This window comes from Dermacentor silvarum, chromosome 2 (assembly GCF_013339745.2).
Source record: "Dermacentor silvarum isolate Dsil-2018 chromosome 2, BIME_Dsil_1.4, whole genome shotgun sequence".
Taxonomy (NCBI): Eukaryota; Metazoa; Arthropoda; class Arachnida; order Ixodida; family Ixodidae; genus Dermacentor; species Dermacentor silvarum.
The window spans coordinates 142,432,788-142,460,612 of NC_051155.1; the positions used below are offsets into that span (position 1 = coordinate 142,432,788).

General features: G+C 47.7%; 1 protein-coding gene across 2 annotated transcripts in view; it reads right to left on the bottom strand.

The window, feature by feature from the left end:
- LOC119441875 (receptor-type tyrosine-protein phosphatase N2-like) overlaps positions 1 to 27,825 on the bottom strand; it is a 658,601-nt gene that overhangs the window by 472,320 nt on the left and 158,456 nt on the right. For both annotated transcript variants that reach the window (XM_037706513.2, XM_049661681.1), the window contains exons 3-4: positions 13,171 to 13,418; positions 6,744 to 6,802 (exon numbers count right to left, since the gene is read on the bottom strand). In XM_037706513.2, coding sequence (XP_037562441.2) covers positions 6,744 to 6,802; positions 13,171 to 13,418 — 307 coding nt within the window. The remainder of the gene's footprint in view (positions 1 to 6,743; positions 6,803 to 13,170; positions 13,419 to 27,825) is intronic.

The window sequence follows — 27,825 nt, forward strand, 5'->3', positions numbered from 1 at the left end:
ACGGCAATGCACAAGGGGCACCTTGCTCTCTCGCCCGCGTTCCCGTGAGTGCGTGGTTGAAACGACCGAACGAGCAGGCTGGCAGATAAAAAAGGACGCGCGTGCGCAGTACGCGCTCTCGAACTTAGGCGCGCAGCCGTCAGAAGGCGCAGCAATGCAGTTTAGTCGCCGCTCCCGTGCTCTCTAAAATTTTGCACTCGACTGTACAAGCCGCCCCGGAGAATACATCTAAAGGAATAATACGGGGGATATCCCTGGAACAATCCCCTAAAGACATATGGGAGAATCTGGTGAGGCCGCAGAATCCGGGCGTCCTTATGGCCAAGAGGATGGGGAACACCACAAATGTCATCATTTATTCGACGGACACTACGTCCCAAACTATGTGAAATACGGGTGCGTACTAGCCAAATGTGTGCTCTACAGAAAACGGATCGACATGTGTTACCAGTGCGGACGACTAGGCCATCGAGCCGACGTCTGTCCTAACCCCAACGACAAGGTATGCAGAGGGTGCGGAAGTGAAAACCCAACGCAAGACCACGAATGTGAAGCAAAATGCAAGCTCTGCGGCAAGAACCACCCTACGGCGGATCGCAAATGTGAGGCCAGGTACAAGCTACCGTACCTAGTGAAGAAACGCCGCTGGGAGAGGGCCAGAAGAGAAGAAGAGGCGGAGGCAGCGCGCAGTCTCCATAATGCCAAAGAAACAAAGGGGACATATCCGAACAGCCAAGGACCATACGGAGGGAAAACAGTCAGAATACAACAAGAGGGACAAGAGCCAAGATACTCGAGGACGAGACAGATCGGGATCCTTCCCTAGACTCAACAGAAGAGAAGAGGGCCGCTCAACGTCACGTAACAGATCCCACAGTGACAAGGAAGAAGCACACTCCAGCAATGGCCCCGGTGGACCCTTACAGGTGAGCTGGGCGAACGCAGTCTCCGGGGCGCGCGCGGGGGCCGAGGCTGCTTCTCAAAGTAAAATAAGGGAGCTAGAGAAGAATTAGCACAGATTAGGCAGATGATGGTACAGTATAATCAAAGTAACGCCGCATTAAAAGAGGAGAACAGAAAGCTCAAAGAGGAGAATAACAGAATTAGGAAAGGAATGGCAGAAAACCGAGAAGTGACACAAGTTGTAGCGGAGGAAAGAGAAATAGATATGGAGGAGGATGTAGCTACTCCGGCTAAACGTAAAGCCACGGAAGATACAGTGGGAAACAGTGAGAAAAAGACCAAACCGGTTAGTGCACTTCCAGAGCGTCAGGAAGAAGTCGAGCAAAGAATCGAGGCAAAATAGAGGAAATGGGCGCAAGAATCATGCAACAAATACAGCAGCAGCTTAATTCGATAGTGACCCGCATCGCGGATATAGAAACAAGAATAGCGGCGTGGGGACCACAATCCAGTGGGGGTTGGTCCATCAAAACTACAGGCAAGCCCTACATCAAACCCCCGGTACTAACCGAGGGAGCAGGAAAACTGTAATGCCGCCATGGATAGACGCGATATATACAGGATCTGGCAATGGAATTGTAGGGGATACCGCAGAAAAATATTCAATCTACAGCAGCATCTGATTAACAAAGAAAGCCCAGATATCATAATGATACAAGAAACACACGGAATAGCAAAATATCAGGCTACAAACCATTTAGTGGTGCCGAAGGAGAGACGAAGGCCATAACCACTCTTGTAAAGCGAAACCTTACGGTCGTGCAACACGATACGGAAATAAGGGATATTGACAATATCTTAATAGAGATTATACCCACACGGAAATTAGCAGATAGCCTTTTTTATCCTCAACGTTTACAGTAACCCGCGGTGTAAAAAACATAAATTCCGAACACTATTTCGTAAAACGCTCGCCATAGCGGGTAATCGTGCGGTGGTAATCGGAGGAGATTTTAATGCTCAACACGTGGCATGGGGCTATAAATTCGAGAGTCCCAAAGGCAGAAACCTCTGGCTAGACGCGCAACAGGAGGGCCTAACCCTCGTAACCGATCCTTCAACTCCTACCAGGAGAGGAAACAGTGTTTGCGTCGACACTACGCCAGACCTTACTTTCACAAAAAACCTAAGCGACACGCAGTGGATAAATACACAGCAAGATCTGGGTAGCGACCACAGTATAATAGAAATAACAGTCAGGGCAGGACCGCGCAAACACAAAGGCAAGAAGCTCAAAATTGTCGACTGGGATAAATTCCGGAACATTAGAAAGAATACCAGCGGGGAAATTAAAAACATCGCAGATTGGACTGAACAGTTAACGAAAGACGTAACCGCGGCTACACAAATAGTTCCACAAGAAGCACACTTAGAAGTCATAGACAGTAGGCTCCTGCACATGTGGGAGGCTAAGGAGGGTTGCAAAGGAGATGGAGGAGTCAGAGACACAACCGGGCAATCAGAAGGAGGATAGCCAGATTAACAGAGACATAGAGCAGCATGCACAACAGCTATGTAAGCAGCAATGGGAGGAGACATGTAGTAACATGGACAATCAATTAGGGCTAGCAAAGACATGGAACCTTCTCAGGTACCTGCTACACCCAGAGGAAACTAAGGCGGTATGCAAGCAAAATATTAACAAGGTAATTCATGCCTATGGAGGTTCAGAAAAGACTTTCTACAGGAGATTAAAGAGAAATATATCTCCAGGCTAGACCGGTTATACACCCAGACTACACAGGAGTAGCAAACAACGAACTTGACAGGAAATTAGTGAAGCAGAAGTAAGGGCAGCCTCGCAAAAACTTAATACTAAATCAGCACCCGGACCAGACGGAATCACAAATAAGATACTCAGGAACCTAGATGATGAGTCTATAACAAATTGACAGAATATATCAATGAATGCTGGAAAACCGGCAAAATACCACAACAATGGAAGACGGCACACGTCATGTTAATACCTAAACCAGGCAGGCGCTTACAGCTGGAGAATCTGAGACCTATATCTCTCACATCTTGCGTTGGAAGCTGATGGAGCATGCAGTCCTAGCGAGACTAACTAACTATCTCGAGGACAGGGACCTATTTCCCTCCACGATGCTGGGTTCAGAAGGAATCTTTCCACGCAGGATGCGATGCTCCAGCTTAAACACCAAATCATAGACAACCCAGGCAGATTCACTAGAGCCATCCTCGGCTTAGACTTAAAGAAAGCATTTGACAGTGTAACACATCAGACAATACTCAGCAGCCTTGAAGAGCTAGGATTGGGAAGGAGAACATACAATTATGTTCGAGACTTCCTAACCGGCAGAAAGGCAAAGATCACCGTGGGAGACCTCGTCTCGGAAGAGATTGAGATTGGTAGCGCCGGCACACCACAGGGGTCAGTGATATCACCGTTGCTGTTTAATCTGGCATATTCGGATTACCAGCGAAACTAGAAGAAATTGAGGGCCTTAACCACACTATATATGCCGATGACATTACCTTATGGGTAAAGGAGGGTAATGATGGGCAGATAGAACAGACACTCCAAAGTGCGATTGAAACAGTCGAACAATACCTAGAGGGAACCGGATTGGTTTGCTCGGCGGAAAAATCGGAATTATTATTGTACCGGCCAACTCGCAGGGGCCGTAAACCAAACAGCTACAGGGGGGCAGACAATGTAGAAACGGACATAGAATTGAAGACTGCCGATGATAAACCCATATCTAAGGTTGATAAAATCAGAGTTTTGGGACTGCTCATTGAAGCAAAAGGCAACAATGGAGAAACCATTAGGAAGTTGGAAGGGACAGTATCTCAAGTTATGAGGTTGATCAAAAGGATAGCCAATAGACACAGTGGAATGAAGGAAGGAAACATGATCAGACTGGTACAGGCGTTCGTTATCAGCAGGATCGTATACGTCGTACCCTACCTTAGATTGTACGCTGCAGAAAAGATTAAATTAGAATGCCTCATTAGGAAAATCTATAACAAGCCGTAGGACTACCATCAGCACTAGTACCGACAGGCTATTAGAATTAGGCCTGCACAACACAATAGATGAGCTCATAGAGGCGCAGCGGATAGCGCAGTACGAACGCCTTTCCAAGACCAAGACAGGAAGACACATACTAGAAAAACTAGGTATTGGGTACATACTCAAAACGGAACCGAAGTGGACATCCCGAATTGTGTTCAGGAATACAATAACCGTTCCCCCATTACCAAAGAACATGCATCCCGTGTACCATAAAGGCAGAAGAGAAAGCAGAGCAATGGTCATACAAAAGAAATTTGGGAATAGTAAAGACGCAGTATTTGTAGACGCTGCTAGATACAAGCACAGGCGCGGCTTTACAGCCGTAGTAATTGATCACGAAAAGAAGTGCAAAACATGCGTTACGGCAAGCACAGTAAACATCGAGACTGTGGAGGAGATAGCTATTGCGCTAGCAGTATCACAGACCGAAGCGGACGTAATAGTCAGTGACTCTCAGGCGGCAGTACGAAATTTCGCTAATGGCCGAATCTCTCCTGAAGCACTACGAATCCTAATGGCAGGTACCAAAAGTCAAGAAAAGGATGTTTGTTTAATATGGACACCCGCTCACACCTCCACCTCGCCAGGAGACAGCAATAATTATAAGACGGTGCATGACGTGGCTCGAGGGCCTACGGACCGAGTCACAGCCGATAATAGGCCGGCACCTTAGTGTCTCCTGAGAACGAGGATGGAGAGGAGTGGGAATGGAAGGATCGTACGACCATATTTAATGACATCACGCAACACTACAAATTGCAAAGGTGCATTTTCCCACCACATCACCAAAAGCTCAGCAAAAAGCAGTCTGTCAAATGGCGGCAATTACAGACCAGAACTTATCCGAACCCGGTGATTTCACACCTCATTTACCCAGACATGTGCAAGACAGATAAATGCAAAAACTGTGGTTCTAGAGCCAATCTGGAACATATGCTATGGGAATGTCGAGGCATAACAAACAATAATGGGGATGCAGCCTCTCGCGATCGCCTCCGCGTGCGCTGGGAGACTGTGTTGCTCAGCTCTGCCCTTGACGATCAACTTTGGGCTGTCCAGCGGGCCGAGGAAGCCGCCAGGGCTCAAGAGCTCCTGGCCGTCCCCTAGGCGGGACCCATTTGCCCGTCCCACAAACTCGCAGGGCCTTTAAATAAAGTTCTTCGACCGACCGACCGACCGACCGACCGACCGACCGACCGACCGACCGTCATCAAACAATGCCGCCATTTTCCCCATGCGAGAGAACGAGCGCTGAATCAGCCGATTAATGAGTGCTTGACCGTCTGATGCTCGGTGCAAACGCTCGATATGGCGTAGCGCTCTCTGGTCTGCTTGCAAGCTCAGGGGCAACTGGTGCGCTTCTGTGAGTAGTGGAACAGATTGCGCCTCATGGGAAAAATGGCGGCATTGTTTGATGACACACGAAAAAGCACAACAAATGTTACTTCCCCATTTATCTGTCAATTCCCGAAATACACAAAAAGTATAGCCAGCCTGTTTCGGCACTATTCTAATTGGACCAGTTCTTCCTACTCGAAAAATTTGGAGATTATATTAAAGTATTCACGGACGCATCTGTACGCAGCGACGCCCAAGGCGATTCTGCAGCTTTCTTCTGCCCTTCGACTCACATCAGACGGGTGTTTAGAATACTTCATCCAACCTCATCAACAACTGCAGAACTGGCACCGATTGACGTTGCTCTAAAGTACGTATAAGAAGAATTAAACGCATTGAAGGTCGTCATTCTTACAGACTCCCGCGCTGCCCTCAGCAGACTGAGACAAGATGCCGATTGCCCAATTTTATGCAGTATCCAAGAATCTGCCGGCAAAATTACTTCGCGTGGAGTGTCCCTCATTGCCCAGTGGATACCCTCGCACGTGGGCATCGGTGGAAATGAAGAGGCTGATCGCCTCGCTTGAAGTTGTGCCCACCACGAATGTGACTGCCCTGACATTTTCTGTATACGTTTGAAAACGCTCGTCTTCTGATACGCCGACACCTCCTAAAGCAGGACCCAGACCAGCGAATTGCAGATGGATCGTCCCCTCCCCGTGTTCGTGGTCGATGCTTACCCCGTCGTGCTAAGCACTGTTATATGCGTTAAGGGTTGGATCTGTCTTAGTCCGTGAACGCCTATACCGACACGGACGTGTGGACAGCCCGCCGTGTACGTTTTGTGGCTCTTGTGAGACACTTGAACATCTCGTTCTAGAGTGTCCCGCATTTGTTGTGCAGCGCGCATTGCTAATTATTCAGGAATGTAGACTTATTGAACTGCAATGTGCGGCCCTTGACGATTGCCTGTTTCCAAGGGGGGTGCGCTGCTCGACCTGACCAGGCCCATGAAGCCCTGCTAACATTTCTGAAGGATACTGCATTGGGCCCCCATTTATAGATATTATTTGTGTTTTGTTTTGTTCTGTCTGTGTCTCCGTCATTTCTTTATTTCCTCTTTTCGTTCCGCCTCTTTTCTTTCCTCTTATTTTCATTTCCTCTATTTCCTCCTCCTGAAAGTGTAGGCAGGCGTTGTGCCCCTCACGGCGGCACTTGTCAGCTTGCCCTCTCCCTATTTCCTTCGTGTCCTTGTGTGTATATGTGTACAAACCAAATAATAATAATAATTTCCGTACATGGTGATATGAAAAAAAAGAGAAAGAATAACTGGAGGAATAACTCTAAGCCCTCTAACACGCCCTAACTGCAAACAGTAACTGAAACGACAAATAGTACTCACTTGATGAAGGCCAAGTCATCTGGGCTCAGGTGCTCGAGCTCCATTGCTATTTCGTCGGACTGAAAGAGATGAAACATCAACATGTTGACTGCAATATCCAAGATTTTGCGCATATTTACGTTTCATTGCGGCAAATGGCACCCCATCTGGCGTCTCACGATTAAGTTCAACGAGCAACACGGATTGGTATTCCAGAACAACCTCTTTCGGAGTTACGATCACTTTCGCGAGTTTTTGCGTCAGTAGGCACCGGATGCCATCAGGTGACTACGGGCGTCAGCGTTCCTGGCGGCGTGCTCGACACTATTCGAAGAGCGATTATTATTATTATTATTATTATTATTATTATTATTATTATTATTATTATTATTATTATTATTATTATTATTATTATTATTATTATTGATTTGAAAACATATACATTTGACAGGAAAGGGAACGCGAGGAGCAGGCTGGCAACTGCCACCGGAAGGGGCACAACGCCTGCCTACTCTTTAGAAAGGAGGAGATAGAAACATAGAAATGGAAGATAGGAAGAAGGGGAGGAAAGAAAGAGCAAGCTGACAAATCTCAAAGAAAAAAGTTTAACACACAGTACATGTCACATACAGCAACAGTCTCTAAGTTACAAACGTGAACATAAGTTAGTTGCAGAAAAGTAAGGAGAGCGCGATGAGCTTCATCACGTCGAGACGCACAACCACTTGGGTACAAACATTCGTCTAGTGTCGTACACAGCAGGCCAAGGAGATGATAGTCCCTCACTAGCGACTTGCGTTGAGCACTGAAAGCGGGACACTCCAATATCAGGTGCTGAAGTGTCTCGCAGCAACCGCAAGACGTACACGATGGACTGGCCACACGTGCTTGTCTGTATAAACGTTCGCGTACGTTGACACACACAAGCCTTAGCTTCAGAAGTTGTGCTCTAGCCCAACGAGGCAAGCCTCGACCGCGAACACGCGGCGGGAACGTTCCATTTACGATGCGCTGGTCTGGATGCTGCTTGAGTAGGTGGCGACGAATCAGCAGACGAGCGTCATCAAGCTTGCACAAAATTTCAGGGCAAGCACAGTCGTTATGAGCGCAAGTTGAAGCCAGCCGATCAGCCTCTTCATTTCCGGTGATCCCTACGTGCGAAGGTATCCATTGAGCAACGAGAGATATCCCACGTGATAAAAGTTAGTTGGCAGAGTCAGTAATGCTGCGCACAATTGGGCAATCAACCTGACTGCGTTGTAATCTGCCAAGCGCAGTGCGGGAGGCCGTAAATTTGACAATATTCGATGTTGTTAACTCCTCTTGCACGTATTTCAGTGCAACATTAATTGCTGCTAGCTCCGCAGTAGTTGACGAGGCTGGATGGGGTATATGAAATATACGTCGTACTTGAGTCGAAGGGCAGAAAAGAGCTGCAGAGGCGCCTTGACCATCGCTGTGTACAGATGCATCTGTAAATACTTGAAGCTAATCTGGAAATATGTCAAACATGTGCGACTGAGCCAATTGGAATATGGCCGAAACAGGCATATCAGACTTTTTGTGTATGTCAGGGATGTTGAGGTAAATGGGGAATACGTGTTTGGTGATATCTTTCGGAGGCGAAGGCGTAACTGAAGCAGGATGTTCAGAAATGTCAGTAATGTTCATAAATATGCCGCCATTTTTCCAATCCGAGAAAACGGGCGGTGAATCAGACGATCAAGGAGCATTTGACCATTCGATGCGCGGTGCAGACGGTCAATATGATACAGAGCTCTCTGGTCTGCTTGTAGCCTCAGAGGTAACTGATGTGCTTCAGTGAGTAATGGAACAGATTGCCCCTCACGAGGTAATCCCAGCATTAGTCGAAGGGCAACGCGATGATCTCGTTCTAGTTAGGCCATCAAACTAGGTGGGACGTTCAGGACTGGTAACGCATACATCATGCCTGAGAGTACAGATGACTGGTACACCTGCAGAGCCGTTGTTTGGTCACAGTCAGCACCTCTAGCAGTCAAGGAGTCAAGGCGGCCACATGCTTAAGGATGGATTGCGATTTGTGTCGTACAAATTTAACGGCAGGACGCCAAGAGATGCGATCATCCACATTTAAGCCCAAATAACGGTGTTGTCGCACCCAGCTTATCGGCGTTTCGTCGAGTTACAGTCGGCTCATTGTTCGACGAGCGCGTTGTTTAGGGTGGTACGCTATTGGAGCCGACTTAGCAGGTGATATCTGCAGGCCAACTTCACCCAAGTACTCCGAAGTCGCGTTCAGAGCTCTTTGCAAGCTTGCACGAAGCCGCGGGCCAAGGTGCGAAAGACCGCTTATCCACAGAGCAATATCATCTACATAGATATCTATGCTCACAGGGAAGTCACTGTCTCGAGGCAAACGACTTGGAAGCGCGGCGAGTACTGTGTTAAACAGAAGCGGCGATAAAACGCTGCCCTGTGGGACACCGCACGTCACAGTGCGGGATTCGTTTGTTATTCCTCCGACACGCACTTTCATCCGGCGCTCCGGTAGGAAATTGCACACAAAGCGGAGCAGACGACCCGAAATTCCCGCGGTTGCAAGAGCGAAAATAATCGCCTTATGTGGAACCGAGTCGAAAGCTTGCTGTAGGTCTAGGAACAGCATGTAGGCGAAGTGCTTATTTCCGTTAGCAAATTCAAGCGCTGAGGGAAGGTCTGAAATGCTGTCCAGAGCTGAACGGCGGCGACGAAAGCCATTCATCACATCAGGGAAACAAGAGCTATGGCGGCGGTAGACACCGACGCATCCGGTATCGAGACATGAGAAACTTCGCGAATGTGAACGCCCCCATCCCCAAAGTGGTCGTTTTAAATAATTGAGGTTGCTGTTATTGAGGAAAACACGGAAAACTATGTTATTTTTTTACTACGATTAGCAAACGTTTCAAATGACAGCTGTTAAAAACCCACTTAATTCTCTAACTGCTTTGATGGGCGCCACTGTCCGTAGCTAGAGTCCCAGAATGAATTGCCAGAAATTTTTACCAACACAAATTGCAGTGCCCTGTTATGATTCAAATTCTGGAACAATAGATTTGGAGTCAAAGGACGACACGCCATCAGCGTCACAGGAAGAAATATGTATGTGGACAATACTGCGCCTGGTGGCTTGAGAGCTCGTGCAAACGATTGGCTCTGCTGCCTATGCATAAATCAGCGTCGTGGAAAGAGAGAGGGAGAATTAAAGAAAATGACGCAGGGATGTTAACCAAGTTTGCGCCCGGTTGGTTACCATACACGTGGGGAAGATGAAAACAGTGAGAAAAATAGTATAAAATATGCCAGGGATAGAGATAGAGAGACAGATTTTATCGATAGAAAAGACAGAGAGATCGACTTGAGCTAGTGCGCTCTAGTCTGATACTCTGCACTGGGGAAGAGAGAAGGGGAGTGAAATTACTGGGGATTGATAATGATGAGAAGAGAAGTGGTGAGTGCTTATGTACATTAGACGGTGGCCCTACTAGAGCCGCTCGTCAAGTTGCATAGGAAACGGGAGAAAAAGTCCCTCTGCTTCACCGCCATAGAGCGGCCACCTACACAAACGAAAATTAATGACTGACAAACGTTTTCTGTGATATTTGACTATCTGAATGTTTTCGTGTTTTTAGTTTTGCTTGCCCTGCGAAGAGGAGTAACTGGAGCCATTAAAGAAGCCAACCTCTCCTTCAATTCGCCTTGGCGCTCTTTGGCCACATCTGGCCCTTGCGCCAATAAACGACACAATCATCATCATCTCTCCTTCAATTACACAACAATGAAATAAGTTTTCAGTTTTGTTTCTCGAAATGAGATTGCTGACGCACATCGGCGAATGTTTACTCGAACCAATGCCGTCCAACACAGTCCGAGGTTTACTGCGCCTAATATTACAGCGAAACGGTATATGTCTACCCTCCCATAGATTTTTAGGTGTCCGTGGCTCAAAACTCCCGCGCCCTCGATGGCGCAAAGCCAACGAGTAGGGCATGTGCTGACACCTGGCGTAGCAAGAGGAAAGCTAAGAAACTACCCACTACTACATAACGCCGCCCTCAATGAGGAGGTGGAGCAAACCAATAAGGCATGTGCTGACACCAGGCGTAGCAAGAGGAAAACTAGAAAATGGGCGGCGAGTAGGTGCGAAGATCGTGTCCGAGAGGCTGCCCTAAGCGGCGGCCTCGACAGGAAGTCGGGTACCGCGAAGCGGAGAATGCGGCGGAGTGACGCAGGTACCACAACAGTAAATTTGACGAGCACAACGGAATGCTGGTCGACGGTGCATATGCGAAATTTCAGAGGGACTTTCTGCACAGACATTACGGATGCATTTGTGTGGTGCGCGACAGACTGTGGTTCGAGAACGATTTGATGGTGATGAGTACGGCCATTAGTGTTCCCTCGGCGCAGCCAAATCAAGCAGCTGGCTAAGTTAGGAGCTGGGGTAGCTGTCAAAACCGCATCACGTTCACGCTTCGCGACATCGCGAGCGACAGCGCGCGACGATCATTTGGTGTGACAGGTGGTTGCTGACAAGCCACCCGTTGCATTTCCACGCCTGCGCAAGGAACCGAATAGGCAGTTAGTACGTTGCATGCGGTGGTGTGGGACCCCGGCCGCGTGTAGTGCGTACTGCCGAAGAACAGCTCCGCTGGTAGCCCACACTTACAGATTGGAATGGCTGTGATTTTTTAAACCAGATTTCATTTAAAAGGACAGTCGCTCTTCAATTCATTTGAGAGAACTACGCCCGTGTAGTTGCGTTGTAGTACACGTTAATCCGGAGCACTTCACTACGGCGTGCCTCATAATCAGAACTGGTTTTGGCACGTAAAACCCCAGAAATAAGAAGAATTTGAGAGAACTGGATGCTCGGCCACTGTCCGTGGTTTGTGCAACGAGGTCCCTATCGCGCGTCGTACTGTAACATAGTGTGGCCACTTTTGTGCTTCTTGAGTGCGACTGGCCTGTACGAACGTCTTTGACTGCGTGGTGCCGTCATTGCGAGTGCACGCATTAACCGCGTCTTTCATTCCCTCTCCCCCTTTCTCGCTGTAATGTTTCAATCTCCCTATTCCCTGCTTCTGCTTTCTTTTTTCTCCTCTTTCTGTAGGCATTCTATGGAGATATTCATTTACAATTTTAATGCACTGTTGCAGGCGTGGGCGAATGTTGGAAACGTTTGAATGGCGAATTGAAAGTGTCCCATTTGATTCGGTCTTGTAATCAAATAGTCACTACTCGTAAATGCGAATAAGTTCCAGTAGTTTTCGAATATTTCAAAACGTTCACTGTGCGCAGTCAAGCATAAAATTGGAGCAAATATAGAATAAATTTCAACCTCGCGGGCATAGTATAGGTATTTGGCATAGAACATGAGAACTTACGTAGTGTAGCTGACAACGTCACTAAAAGAGTGAAAATGTTTCACAAAGGAAAGGGGCGCTCTTTGTGTTCCGTCTTTACCGGCTACACAGCGATCATTCGCACTATCCGAAGATCCCTCAGTATGCTATCAAACTGCTTATTTATTCATCATGCTCCTCTTGTGCTTCTAATAAACTATACGCTTAATAACGTACAACGTAATTACAGATACCTGCTAGCCTTATGAAGCACGTGCCAGCATCCGAGATTTTCGTATTGAAGAAATGCACCATGCATGACGCTGCGGAGTTTTATTGCGATGTTACGGCTAAGGATAGAAATTTGTGTGGTGCTTCACGGTAGAATGCTCGTCTCCTAAACAGCGGACTAAGTTTCAGTTCCCATGCTGTAGTGAGATGGCTTTTCTAATCATTTGGCTGCTGCCGAGTGCGTAGCTACATTCCCACGCTGCGAAAACGCGGGTAGATGTACCACGACTTGTAATAGACTCTAAATATATAGATATTAGCTAATCGTTGTAAGGTAGGTTGGTTGGTCCTTCCTCTTACGACATGGGTGCATCGCGCGACGAAGTTTAAATTAACAAATACTACAACCGCCTTCAAACACAATTATCTGTTCATGGCGTTGTGAGTCGATTGCCGCAATGCAGCTTTCGTTCGGCCATGACTACCCACAAAATATATGGTGACACAGACTCATATATGACATATCTTTTGACAATACAGGCTCAATAAATCCATTTTTTTACAGGATTGGCTATGTCAGAATGCGCCGATTGGTAGGTTTGCGGTTTAATGGGTTTCAGATGGAAATGTTGGAAGCGGTACGCCATTTCTCTTATGTGAAAAATATAAATTTGCGTTATATTTTTAATGAGGCAACATGTAAACGACATCGCTATAATTCTAGACTAATTCATGCGGATGTAATCTACGTTCTAATGCACCAAACCGGAATAATAACGTTATTTTTTTTATTATTCCCACTTCGTTGCCCCATTAAAGAAGATGGAAGCAACTATAGACGGTCAACTCACCACGATGGGCAGTGTGCTGCGCAGCGTCCGTGCGCAGAATCCCGGGTCGTACAGTCGTCCGTGGCGAATGGCGGAGAGGGCCGAGCGCACCACACACTGGCTGTACACGTGGTGCCAGCGGTAGCCCTGCTCAAAGAGGCGCTCCAGCTCGGACTCCAGCAGCTTGGCGCCGCTCGCGTCCAGCTCGGGGCGCCACAGGTCGGCCGCGCCCAGGCGGGACACGCTTTCGCAGCGGCCGAACAGACCGTCTGCACAGAGCGAAAAACGTCAATGTTCCAGAGCCCGTTGTCTCAAGTTTTTCAGGGTTCTTTCTTTTTAGAGCGCAGCTCTTATGCGCCCGTTCCTGTGGCGACCGTCGGCATCGGCGTAACCGAGCGAAGGCGCACAGCAAAATGATGAAATAGCGAACGCGGAGCGCGGATGAAAGACGGCGATAACGAAGAGACCGCTAGGAGGAAAGCGGATGAGGAGGGTATGGCGAAAGAGTGAGAAGGATAGCGTAGCACCGCGCACGACTGGCTTTGCTGCGACGATAGCTACCAGATGGCGCCGGAGTAGCGCGCGTCGTCTGTATGGAAACAAAGCGCTCCATGAGCGAAGCGTCTGTCAGTGGCGGCTGCTGTGAATCGCGCCCACGCGTCACACTTAGCGAGGAAGTCGCGCCACACATCGCTCCGCTTCCAACGTACCGCAATAGACGGATTGTCCGCGCCAGTCAATATATCGCGAAATGAAAACACTACAGCTGCACTCAAATTTCGCTTTAGGGAATATCGTATCGTCGGTGAATTTCCTTTTTTAACAGCGAAGCTGTTTACGCCAGAAGTAATTCGTGGTTCGTATCAAGAAACTGCCGCGCCGTAGCCATGGCAACCAGGAGGGCGGAGGAGGGTGGCGCAACGCATGCACACGCGGTCTCCTCCTCGCCAGCTCCCTCCCTTCCCGCCTTACCCCGCCTCTCTTCTCTCCGCGGCGCGCTGAGCCAGGAGAAAAAAAAATCACAGCATATCCACGGGGTGAATGATGATGAGTGGGCGAAGCTCCGGAGGGAATCATCGGATTTCCCGCTTAAGGGGACGCTAGCACAAACGCGTTAGAAACGTGCAGTACTCTCTAGTAAGGGGGAGCGGCCACAGCGTCTTACGCAGCCATTTACACATGCCGGAACGTGCACCGCGTTTGCCGACGCCATCACATGACTGCTGAGAGAGTATACCCCCCGTATTCATAAACGCTCCTCAACTTGAACTTGACTTGCCACCGCTTTGGGCAGCGCGTTCGAAACGCGTTGAAGGTAAGGCGGAGAGGCCACAGCGTCTTACACCAGCTTCTTACACGGGCCGTAACGCGCTAGCACAAACGCGTTAGAAACGCGCTAGAAACGCGGCCTTTCGTTAATGTTGGGTATTTATTGCCATCGTGGTGCGTGTGTCTGTGTGCGCTTCGTGGCGTAGTGGTTAGCGCCGCGCGTTCGGAAGCGAGGGGTCCCTGGTTCGATTCCGCGCTACGGACACAACTTTCGGAATTTTTTTTTTTCATAAAACGCCGGAAGCGTTCTCCGGAAGCCGGAAGCTGGCTTCCGGATCCGGAAGCGGAACCGGAAGTGGAGACGGAAGCGGAACCGGAAGCGGAAGTCGGCTTCCGGTTATACTATACGTATACATATATATGTATATATGGGTATACATACATATACGGACACACAACGCCATCTATTGAGCAATTCATAAAACTAGACGTGGCTACCTACTACGACGGGGACGAACGGGTGCCGCTATAAGGAGCTTCGCCCCTAAATGAGGCGAAAGCTTGCACTAGGCCGCGCAAAGCTCAAGACACAGCGAAGCTGGCCGATTGATATCGAGCGGCTAGCCTCCAACGCGTTCGGCGTCGGTAAGCAACAGCATTCTTGGCACTGTGCGAATCTGGGTTAGCCTGCCTGCGTTTGTGGCACGCCAGGAGCGCTGTCGCTCGTAGGTGCCGACGCGTCCAGCGCTAGTCACGCGAAATGTCGCGAAAGGGAAGGTACCTCCGAAAATGATCGCCCGAGAATACCTTCCTACATGCGTAGTTAAGCTAAGTTAAGACCTAGCAACAACCAAGTTAATACCTAGCAGTAGCAGCCAGTAAGACTTGAGGATCGACATTTTCGCTGTGCCTAAGCTTTGCACGACCGAGTGCAAATTTGCCCGTTTTTTTTTTTCGCCTGGGTTGCCAAGCGGCATAATAGCGGAACGAAAGTAAATGTAAGCACGGAGGAGGCACAGAAACAAAGTAAAATGAGGGAGGTAGTAGCAGTGCGAGTACGGGGTACAGCCCACTACGCGTGCAATCGGTCCCGGACGCCAGTCGACTCGAACTGTTGTAATGCCTGCGCCGCTTTGTAAGCCTACTATGCGTGGGGCCATGGACCAAGAAATGTTGTATCTGACATGATTTATGACTATATCGCAAACGTTTATCATATGTATGAACGCTTCGAAGAACGTCGCGTTCGACGCCATAACGATGACAAAAAGATAAGGCGGGATTCGCGCTGTGTCTGCGACGCCGTCGCTCTCTTTGTTATGGTTGTAGTTTGGGCTAGTTGGTTCATGTTGCGAAAGTAGGGGAACAGCGCAAAATTGACCGAATACAAGACGAAGAAAAACAGCGCCGCGTTCGTCCTCTCTTCGTCTAGTGTTCCATCAATTTTGCGCTGTTCCCTTACTATCGCTCCCTTTGCGAACCGCTGATGAAAAGAGGTGCCTCCGTCTTTAGCAGTTAATGTGAAAATATTTTGGATAAACTTGAGGAGCAGGCATACGCTTCGCACCTAATATGCACGCTTGCATTAATTGTATTATGTTTTGTTCCGATTGTTGACAAGCGGAACAGCGATTCTTACTTCATCGCTGCTTAAGGGCGCACAGCACGCAGAAACTACGGTGCTGGGCAAGCCAGGTCCAAGTATCTAACCATGGCAGCTCACGCGTTATGCGTTCATTTGCGCCCCCCCCCCCCCCCCTCTTTTAAGAGGTTGATCATTTAATACAACATATCATCAGTAGATGTTTCAAGCGGTTGATCAAACCTCAAAAAATAATAATAATGCCAGCTTGCCGCCCGACGCCAAATCTATATTTAAAGAATATTCCGCGTGAAAAAAAAACGAAAAAAAAATGCGAGCTGCTGCAGTATTTGGAGGAATGAACAAACACCGACGAAAGCAGTATATAGATTTCCCCTTTCTACGAACACTGTCTAAATACGATACTTTCTGTGATACAATGAAGCAGCATGATAATAAATCGCCATTGGCAGGAATATTCTAATCATCTTTCTCCGCCCTTGAAACATTGATCGGGCTCAATTTTTTTTAACTTTTTTTCCGGACAACCGGTGATTGGTGAGCAACGCATTTCACCACATTCTACAAGACTGCGTAGGTTTACAAGCTCCAGAACGTATACCATACACCCGTTAATGTGTCAGCGTTCCCGTTAGCGTAGCCGCACTCATCCATCCGGCTCTGCGATCGAGTGCGAGCCTTGTGGCAGCGATTGCTGCCTTTCCCTTTGTCTATACGAGAGAACCACTCGCACAAATGCGGCCGCCGTTCTCCTCGCGTTGCAGTGCAATTACGTCACGCTGCTGCAGATCCTTGTTTCAAATGCCCACGCCGCCGTCGCTGGCCGCAGGAAACCAGTGTTCGGTTGCAAAGCTGGGTCCCTCAGCGGCCGACTCAGAACCAGCGGGCTTATACCCTCCTACCATGCGCTCCAATTAGGCAGAGCCTGAATAGAGACGGTGTTCCAGAGACCGTCGAAGACGCCACCGGCACAATGCAGGGAGGTCGTCGGGTGTCTGCTCGGAATATTCGGTACTTCTTTCCTCTACATAGTTGCGCGCACTGCTGTGGAAGTCGAAGCCAATTTATACGAGAGTGAACTTACTAAGCACGCGTCAATCAGCCGTGGCCGCATGAGGCTTTTCTTCAAGTCACTACAAAGTGTTTTCTGCATTTGCGCAGGCATTACGGTAGCATCCTTCATCGATTTCCACGCTGACAATTTAGAGCAAGCCTGTTAAGTCGACCTTGTAAGGCTTCAAGTGCGTGTGGCTATAAGCTCTACAGCGCGCACGGGCATCCATAGTAGTCGCAGCAAGATGTTTTCCTATCCATGCACGTAACTAAGTGGGGCCGAGTGCCGGCAGCTAGCGTAGCAGTGTGTCGTGCTGCATATACCTGCATACACACAGCAGCAGGGGGAATGCGATGCAGCATGGAGGTCGTAACGGCGCTCTCGCGCCTCGCCCCTTAAGCCGCGCGGCGACAGCGAGAGAGTGAGGAGGGAGCGCTGGCACGAAGCGGGTTTTGCGAATCGTAGAAATTTCTCGCGGATCCTGCAGCGCCGGCCAGTGTGCGGGCTTAATTACCGCGCTCGACTAACAATGGGACCACGCGAGGCTTAATCCGCCCTGATGCATCGAACCCTCCTTCCTCCCGACGTCTCCACTATACCCTCCGTATACCGTCCGAGCCGCGCGCCGCCTCGCCGATGCTGTCTCGGACGAACTCCGATCGGAGAAGCCTGGCCGGCGGCGCCACACACAGCGCTCGTGTACGCTTTCGGCCACTGCGAGGCGCCGGTGTTTCCCGAGGCGTGGATTTATTAATTAGCTCCATGGGGGTGACGCGCTCTAGTTCACTCTATAGACACGGACTTCTCCCTAACGAAAAATATTTTACCGCTGCTGATAATATCTACAGAAGAGCTTACCTTTGAATTATGAACGATCTACTGGCGGTCATTGCAAGCTATCATAATCGACAAAATGTATATAAGCAGGTGGTGGTGGCTTTGCAGCAGGTGGAGTTAGCCTGGCTTACATGCATTAGACGACATTCTAAAAGCATATTGAAAATCTTGAAAAAGACACAAGTTCTGGGCAGTTCTCCGAGTGTCTACAGTTTGCCGGCTGAATAAGCTGGATCCCACGCTACGGCTACTGGTGCCACCTAGCTTTTACTGCTGCGATGTAGCATTACTGTACCGCTAATGGGTGGAAATGGCGTTAACCAACGCTTACTCCTACCGTATTGGAATAGCCGTTAGCCCGACGTACCACTACTGTAGGTGCGAAGAAACCATTGAACACGTGTTGTGTATCCTGTCCGCGCTACGGCATCCAGCGCCTCTCTCTCCGGACAAGTTTAAACCATTCTCTTGAGTCAGAAATACTCGAATCGTGGCCCTATCCGTCGTTGGCGCAAGAAACTATTCGGGTGCAAATGCAGTGCACCGGTCTGAATGACAGTTTATAGCGAACCTGTGCACCCGCCTGCGCGCACGCAGTGTTGACACTATCCCTATTTTTATCTTTTTATTCTTTCTTTCCCTTACCCCCATTGTAGGGTACCAAAGCGGACGCTCGTTCGGATTACCTCCAAGTCTTACCTCTCCATGCATTCTCTATCGTTCTTGGAATCTATATGGAGAAATACAGGCACATCGTTACACTCTCGTGGAAATTCTGCAGCCATGTTCATACATCACGTGCCAGCAAAATGAAAACTCCATTGGGGGAATTTATAATTCCATTGAGGGCTTCAATCCGCTTTAATATAGGCTAAAACTTGTCTCGAACGTTCATCGCCGTGCTGGTTTAGGCAACAACTTTACCTTGGTCCACGAGCTGCCTATTTACACATAGTGTGGTCTCACGGCGACTTTGTCCGCGAGTTTCCTGCGACGTCTGCACGAACCTTAAAGGGACCCTGAACCACGTTTTAGCGAAGTCGAGAAATGCATTTGAAGTTAAAGCATGCTATTTCAGAAATACTTTGCCGCAAAAAGTACTTCAATGCGTTCAGCCGAAGCGGAGTTATTGGCAATCAAACAACCCCTTCGCGGTGCTTCCGCTCCTTCTTCAATGACTTCCACTGCGAAGGCTGCGGCGGAGCGGAGCGCGCCCCAAACGCTCCCCCTACTGAACATCACCGTGGCGCGCCGTTTAAATTTGATTTTGGACGTTCTACTGGACGCCACTATTTTCGATTTTGAGGCCTTTGTCCGCAGTTGTCCTCAGCGAGCCGCAGTGAGCTCAGCCAGAGGACTCGTAGCGGCGGCCGCGGTATCTACGCTATGTAGCAGACCGCAGTTACGTGCAACTGTAGTGCGTATGCGCAGCGTTTGATTTGTGCATGACAGAGCTTGAGTGCGCGCTCGCGCTCATACGCTCCAGTCTGGCCGCGCTAAGGGGTGCGGACCGGCTTTGTCCTGCAACAGCTTGACCGGCGGATAGTAGCCACATCCAACTTGTGCATTTTGAAGCGCTATCAATCGATCAATATCGAGACGAAGTCCGCCATGGCGTCTAACCAAAAGCGGCCAGGAGTGAGCGCAGGCTGGCAAGCATGCGTGTGTTCTAACCTTAAGCTTCGCGTGGTTCGAGGCTAGTTGAGTGTTCAAAAGTAGTCGAAATTAGCGAGACCCGGCGGCTACGACACCGATAAGCAGGGTGGCCAAAGTTTCATTCCGACGCGGGCGGCCGCAGCCGAACGTGAGCAGACTATAGTCGGATTCTTCCGGAAGTACGTAATTCTTACCGAAACTCCAAAGCAGATTTTAGTTTAGTTCAGCCTGTTTGTTAAACTGCGTCAATAAATATACACAGTTGCATTAGGAAGAAGTGCACTGATCCAAACGCCCTTCTTGACTGACGTCAGCTATTGGCCAATAGCAGTCGCGTATGGAAAACTGCTATGTGTTACGAAATAAAATGTCCAGGAAAGAGTGAGGAGCAGGCTTTTGTTGAGAAGAGAGCGTGTGAGAAAAAGGTGACTTCGCGCTCCGCTTGCGAGGTCCACGAGCCGCGCACGGCTGCGAAATTTGGCTGAGGTGTTCACAGTGCTAACCGCGCACTGTGTCTTTTCTTTAAGCCCGAGGGCTGCATCAGGACAGCTTTAAAGTTTCCTCTGAAATCTACCTGTCGAATGGTGCAACGATGAGAGTCAGTTTGCTGCCTTCACGCGCCTTCGGTCGATAGCCGTTCGCCCCCCTTGATACACAGTACGGCACTGATATTCTGATATAATTGTTATAGCAACCATATGGACACTCTAGGCGCAATTCCTGCCGCCACCGTCGGCGTCGCCGTCATGTTCCGGATAAAGTCCAAGTGCGATAACATTGTGACTGTGCACCTTATTCTGCGGGTCCGAGTGAAACCTTGCGCGGATGAGCCAAGGATGACGGCTCGTCGATCTCGCGCGCGCAAGGTCGGAAGATGCGCAGGAAACGTGCCGCCTTCCATCGCGCGCACGGCACCGCGAAGAAAGGAGGGGGGGGGGGAGAGAGGGTGCTCTTCTTCTCACTTAAAAATTATCATAATTGCTGTTAACTACTTAACTTGTTATACGCATGATATACGAAAAAAAAACGTTCATAGGATATACTCTATCCTCAATACTGAAGCTCTACTTCACAATAAAAGACTGTCTATATCCTTTCCAGTAATACGACGATTTGGAGTGGCAATAGTGGTTCAGACTGGCCACAAATCACTCTCCTAAGAGTTTATGGCAATACACGGAGACTGCGAATACCAGATGCTTGCTTTGCACTTTGCAACTCTTGTCGCTGTCAAATTAATTCGTGCAATTGTGTAGCTTGCGCCACGCTCCTGGCCCCGACAGCATCATGCGGTGTACGAGGTATTGAAATGTCGTCAAAAAGGTGGTCGTTATGCTCTGAACGTTACGTTGAGCACATTTTCTGCAGCGTTATGAGTGATTTGCGGCAAAGGTTTAATTATAATTGTGGAAGATTTTTTTTAATAATAGCCTTCTGCTTATTTATGTGCGGTATGCAATATTTGTAATCGGTTTCAATGGTGTCCTTGGTTAAATAAACGCGGCTCCTTGTTAATATTGATGAAAATAAGGGTCATGTCTTGGGCGATGCGTAGGCGAAGTTCCAAGTGTGCGGGTTAATTAGAACACTTGAAGTAAATTACGTATTCAAGCGCTCCCGCCAAATTCAATGAAAGTCAGGGCAACATTATAGCTAATGCGCATGCGACTTAGTTAACGTCAACACACACACGCACACACCAAATATAAAAATAAAAATGATCAAAAGGTTTCGCAATTGTTTAGAGTGAAAGGCACTGCATACACTATAAACATGTCAACAACTTCACATAAAGTTTTAAATGTACAGAAATTATGCATAGTGTATAATATTTATTGCACATTTTCTTAAGTCATTGGTACGTTAAATTCAGGTGCAAAAATTATGTGTAGTATATAATTTTTAATATATTTTCTTAAGCCATTAGTACATTAAATTGAGATCCAAAAAGAACAACACACCAAAGTAGACAAAATGTCAGCGACACGAAGAAGACATCATGACGTTACGGCGAAATAAAGATTGCATCACTCAAATAGAATTACACATAAGGAAAATAATGAGGCCACATGTACACAATGAAACCGCTCAAGGCTTTTTACAGATTATCTTTGATTTAAATACAGGACAAGGGTCCGAGCACTTTCTTTACAGATAACGAACGCCTATCTAATACGTCAAGACGATCGCTAATTGTATGCCGGTGTTAATAAAATTGAGATCATTCGATGAGAATACATCCTACAGAAGCTTCAATGGTGCCACAATGTACGTAGCCTGAAGATTTATGTCAGCTTAGGTGTATAAATATTGCGTTCGACTACGAGTTCATAAGCAGCGTTGTACCTATATATACGCACAAATCCCGTTTACAGGTATCGCGAAAACAAAAAAAAAAGGTCCCCTTAGTTACCTTATCTATAATTTGGCTATATTGTAGCTTAGGGCCGATTCTAACTACATTTCTTTTTCCTAGTTTACATATCGCAACACTTGTTTCAAGCAAATTGCGGCGAACGCGCTATCCCCAATTTGTCGCTCAAATTTCCATAACGGGTAGATTGCGCGGTGCATCTAGTTCATCGATAAGCTGACGCAACGGCACCAGGGTAGTGTGGGTGGGTAGGGTAAGGAGAAGGTGGAGACGGGCTCGAATTCTCAAAGACACCGATCGAAGGCAATCTTTCTAGATCTACGCTAATCTAAATCTTTCGGCTCGCTGCTGCTTACACCACCACGCCCCCAAATGTGCAGCCGTGGTGAAAGTCGGCGAGCAGGCGAACATGCCTGCAGGAAAGTGCGAGCCCCGGATCTCTTACGCCGTTCCTCCGCCGCGATTAAGCTGGATCACTGGCTGCTACAATGTGCAGCACGACGTTAAGCACTTTCCGCGAAGTGCTTACCAGCAGAATTGGTCAGCTTTGGTTAGACGCGAGTAATTTACACGTTAGCTAGCTCCTTTCCATGGAGGCTCGTGCTAGAATAACCCGAAACTCAGTTTGTTTTCTGTCTTGCTTTCTTCTTTTTCGAAATTTGTACTTGTCTCTTCTTAGTACCGTGTTAGCACTACATTGCCATTTCTTTTTCTTTTTTCTTATATCCTTACATCCGCGAAAAACGGAGCTCGACAGGAATTTGCCACTGACACAAAATGTCAGCGCCGCCACTGTGTTTCTTAAAGGGACACTACAGGGAGATATTAGGTCAAGATAAAGTGATAGATAAGTGCTCGAGACCGTCTAAGCAGTCCGCATCATCGCGAACAAAGCTCAGCTAATCGAGAAACTAGAGGTAACTGCAGGGCCCGATTACAGACTCCCCCGGGACATTCAAATATACTAGCCCGATGACGAAGGCACTCCTCTTATATTTGTGTCGCTAGTACACAACCACGCGTAATAAAAAGATCATTGTATTGCATTATAAGAAGAAGAAAATGCTGCTTGTCCAGTTCTATTTGATTTTTAGAAAAAAAAAAGAACTCATCGACGTTACCCTTGGAACGACGTGGGCCGCCGAAAGGATTTAGTTTTCTCCACTCTGCGCCGTCCGCGCTTTCGCGTTTGAGAAGTTTTGTTAGCGCGTGGTGCGGCGCTGGTGTTGTGCTGGCTCGCGTAACTATCACAAGCTTCAAATACCAGAGAATGGCACGTCCGTGGGATGTCCCGGAATAACCGAACGGTCCAGGCCACTTGACGAAGAGCAGCTGCAGCGGCGAATCCGACGCTCTGTCTTGGCTCCGTTTCTCCATAGCAGCGCGTTTGCAGTTTGCGCTGAAAACCGCAGCGCCGTCTGTCGGTAGTTGTTTTACTCACCGACGGCAGGCGGTGCTGACGTAAGCAACGTCACCCCTCCCCGCTCGGGGGCGGGCGATCCGAATTGCGCTAGAGGTATGCGGACCATTCAGACGCAATTTTCTCGTAAACTAAGTTTTTCTTGGCATGGAACACGCACTGCAAGGTTTCTGGAATGGTATTTTAACAGTCCACGTCGAATTAGTATTTGACATTAGTGTCCCTTTAAGATAAATCGACGGGGTCGGTGGAGCTTGTTTCATATATGGGATGAGCGACGGTCCGGAAGAAAGCTTCTCCGCATAGCGTAACGCTGTATAGACGACACAGCCTTGCCTTGCGGGCAAATTTACCAGGAAAACGCCGATTGCGTAATTTATGGCGTAATGCTGTCTCGTGCCTGTTGCAGCATTTCTGGTGATGTTGTTTGCGACAAAATTACGGCTTAACTTGGTTTATTACACTGGTAAGAAAAGGACATGCGTCGGTCAGAACTGCTACAGAGGTGATACGCTGTCATCAAGTCGTATCGGTAAATTTACCGACGAGTCTCTACGCACGATGCCCGACCGGCAACGACGCCCTGATTCAGGAAGTTAGACTGAAATGTTCCTCCATTGCAACCATGGCTAGGCGTGTCACCAGTTTCTAATCAATGTATTTACCGGAGCTTCCTGCGCCTTATATAATGAAACGTTCTGACTGCGCGAACTCGGAGGTTTATTCGAAAGAGCATTGAAACTACCATAAATGAATAAGCGTGTTTTGTTTTCACCCTGTTTGCCAGTATTGAACCAGCTGCATTTTGTGAAAGCGTCACATGCATATCAAACATTGACAGTAGTTTAGTATGAATGCTAGAAAAGTATCAAAGGGATCAGCTAACATTGACAAAGGTTAATTGGCTTTTTAAATGATCTGATCTCAGCGAAAAAAGAAAGAAGACCCTGTGGTGTCATCAACTGCGTGAAAGTACGATATTGGTCTTCATTGCTTGCTTTTTTTTTTAAACCTTACCAGCCATGTACGGATAAAAAAAAATCCGTACATGGCTGGTATAAAACCTTTTTAACGCCGTGTCCTGTATATTTATCACACACCGTCGCTTATACGATGCACAACGCAGCATAATACCCCGATGCCTGTAAACCAGATCATCAATGGAGTAATAATGGTAATGCTAACGTGCTAATGTTTTAAGCCATGTATGCCAGGCTTTGTAGGCTTCCTGTCGCCATTTCTCCCACCATGTCAGCTTAACATACGCGCTGTAATAACTTAAAGCACTTGCAAACTCCCACACTGCAAAGCGTTTCACCATTGGCCAAGTGGACCGGCATCTACAGAATAGAAAAATGAAATTCCACGTCGCGTCATTTAACCGCTCTAACCCAGCTTGACGAAAAACCTTGCACCCATTTGGACAAGACCTTGGGATTGCATGTCTCGCATATCGCAGCTGAATCAGACCACAGAAGCCCTGCGGCTATATTTTAAGGCTGCCAGACTGAGCTGCGACCCAGCTCGTGTAATTTTCATTACGTCGGCGACTCCAGTGCAAGTACATCAACTAGTGACTTTCCCTCCTTCTCGTAATTTCTTCCTCTCATTTCCCTAGCCCTAATGCATAGCAACCAACCAGGCTCATTTTCTGTTTTTTTTTTATTATTTTATTTTATTACTTTTATTGAGAGGGAAATAAGTACAGTAGTTGTAGTCAACGGCTACCCCTTTTCTTTAATAATATAGGATAACGAAAATAAGAATTCTTACATTAGGTAATACTTAAGTAAAACAGAAGAGACAGACAGAGACAAAGAAGGAAAGGCAACGAGGTTAACCAAGGATGTGCCTGGTTGGCTACCCTACACTTGAGGAAGTGTAAGAGGAAAAGGAATTAGACGGGAAAAATAATAAAGAGGCAGTCAGTGTGAACACATCCGCACAGGTATGTTCGTTAACAGTCACAATCGTTCGTACAGTCTATTCGACTATAAGCAGCGCTACAGGTAAAACAGAAGGCAATGTATCCAATCTGGGGGTATAAGTCTCATTCGAAATATTTTGAGTTGAACAAAGTCCGTGGATGTCTGGGGTACACAAGTTTGTTTCGGACGCACTAATATTACGCTCACAACTACCAGAGGTGCGGTGATGTCCATATTCGTCCCTTCGGTCAGCGTCGTCAAAAAGGTGTTGAAGTGCTTTCATTTGTGATGCACAGTCCTGGTTAGCCTACCTGACTTTCATTTATCCTTTTCTCCCTTCTCGGGCTTCCACGAAAGACTTTAAGAACACCGCGCACAGAATGTCCACACGGTATAGGGTCTCTCCGGCCCGCCCGCTGTGCCTATAGAGCCATGTTGCAACACGTCAAACGCCTTTCGGTAGGGATGGCACGTACGAAAACACTTCGTCACATTCCACGGTGAATCGCAAGGTATAAATCTGGGCGTGGAATTTCTTCATATTAAGCTTAGCCAGTTTGGCGTATACTTGGAGGGCGTAAGAGACGAAATGAGAACAAGCCTAGACTGTGCAATTCAAATTACTCCTCGAACGGGTCCCTGAACTAGCGAATACGCCAGACACACATCGAACTAGACCACGGCCGAGTGACATAGATCACTAATGAAATTTATCAGCGCATAAAACCTTAGGCTCACCAAATTCTTAGATGTGAGTAGTATGACCTAGTTTCCACCAGTGCCATAACATTGCAGAGACGCATAGGGGGCATTGCACAAAGAAGAGAAGCCCGAGGAAGTAAAATGTTAAGGGAAGCCAAGTAAGAACCCATTTAATTTTAATTCTTTTTTGGGGGGGCTAGCCTGGACCGGACCTCACAGCACTGACTTCAGTCTCTTGTTCCCGTCTACGTTGTTTATTCCTTCCCCCCCCCCCTTTTTTTTTCGTTTCCTTCCCTTTCGTCCTCTCTCCTTGTCGCTTTCACTCCATATATCACGCTGCTCACCAGTTCAGGAAACTTGTAAAACTTCGCTTCGAAAAAGGCCTTTTTTTTTTTTTTCTTCCTGTTCCCTCGTGCCACTGCACAGCGATAGCAAGGTTTCCTCAAACAACACAAGTCGGACGGTCGGTCGGAGCACGCGGAAGTTTCTACGGATTCTCGTGCCTTTTCACAGAACGGGCCTCCCGTCAGCGATCGCCACTCGACAGGGCTTCTTTTTCGCATTAGCCTGACCTCTGTCGAAAAGGTATACAGCCCCCCCCCCCCCCTTTCCAACGCCCTTATACCCTCGAATGACGTGCCTTAGGGCTCCAACTTGTGCGAGGAAAAAAAAAAGAAAACGTTGGAGCGGCCAGAACTATAGTAAATGACGACCGTGCAACGTCGGCTTCAAAGCCGTAGGACACACTGCTGAATAGATGACCGGCACGAGTAAAATGATCAAAGGCGACGCGAAAAACTGGAGGAGGATGAACATGTTGGCATCCTCCTCCTGTGACAAAAGTTCTGGCTGTTTTTCAAATAGTAGGCGTGCTGCCCAGACGCCGACAATGCGCCAGATAGGTTGCGAGAAGCAACGTTTTCGTTAGGTATGTCTTATAAAAAAATTCTGTTTTACTATAATAAAAATGAGCAAAACATTTAGCTTTGATGACATGCGACAGCAAAGTTCCTCGCATTCCTTGACCTCCTTTGACAGGATGGAATCTGAACCAATATTGTAGAAAACTTCAAGTATTATCAATAATCAAACAAGATCATGGTTGCTAATTTTTTTTTTTGGGGGGGGGGGGGTACATTTTTGCCGATCATTGATCCTTCATAAAGGGCCCAATGTGCAAACCATTTATCTTGTTGTTCTCGTCTACAAAGGTTGTGTCATGCGCACGGTTCCAACAAATCTCTCTTTCCTATTTCCTATTGCGTTTCGAGAGTTGTCCCCTGGGAAAATATCGACCTTTCTGTGACTGGCTCAAGATCTCAGAGTATGCACTGCGTCTACAATAACTTTATAAGCTATACTGAGCTAGTGACGTCAGCTATAACCGGGCGGTGTATTAGGTATCCTCTGTACAAAACATGGTTCTTCAATGTTACCCACAGGTTATGAGGAACAGGTGGCTTTTCTTTTTTTGTCAAGCTTGGAAACTGCAAAAGTTCAAAAGCGGTTCAATCCACTTATACAGTTCAACAATTCGCGAAATTTATAGCGTAGCGGAAAGTTATTCACCGTTAAGCCTGCAAGTACCATTTAGGATATATATACAGGGTGTTTCATTTTAGCTGCACCAAATTTTTAAAAATTGCTTGTGGCAGATAGCACAATTATAATCCTTGATCTAAGCTACTCGGTGAGGCGGCCATTACGTCCAGGAAAAATCAATACGCCTAACTGAATAATTAACATAATTACGCTAATTAACTTTTTAATTAAGTATTTTACGGCAGATCTCTCAATCCACGAATTATAGCCGCTGAGTTCGCAAGGCGTATC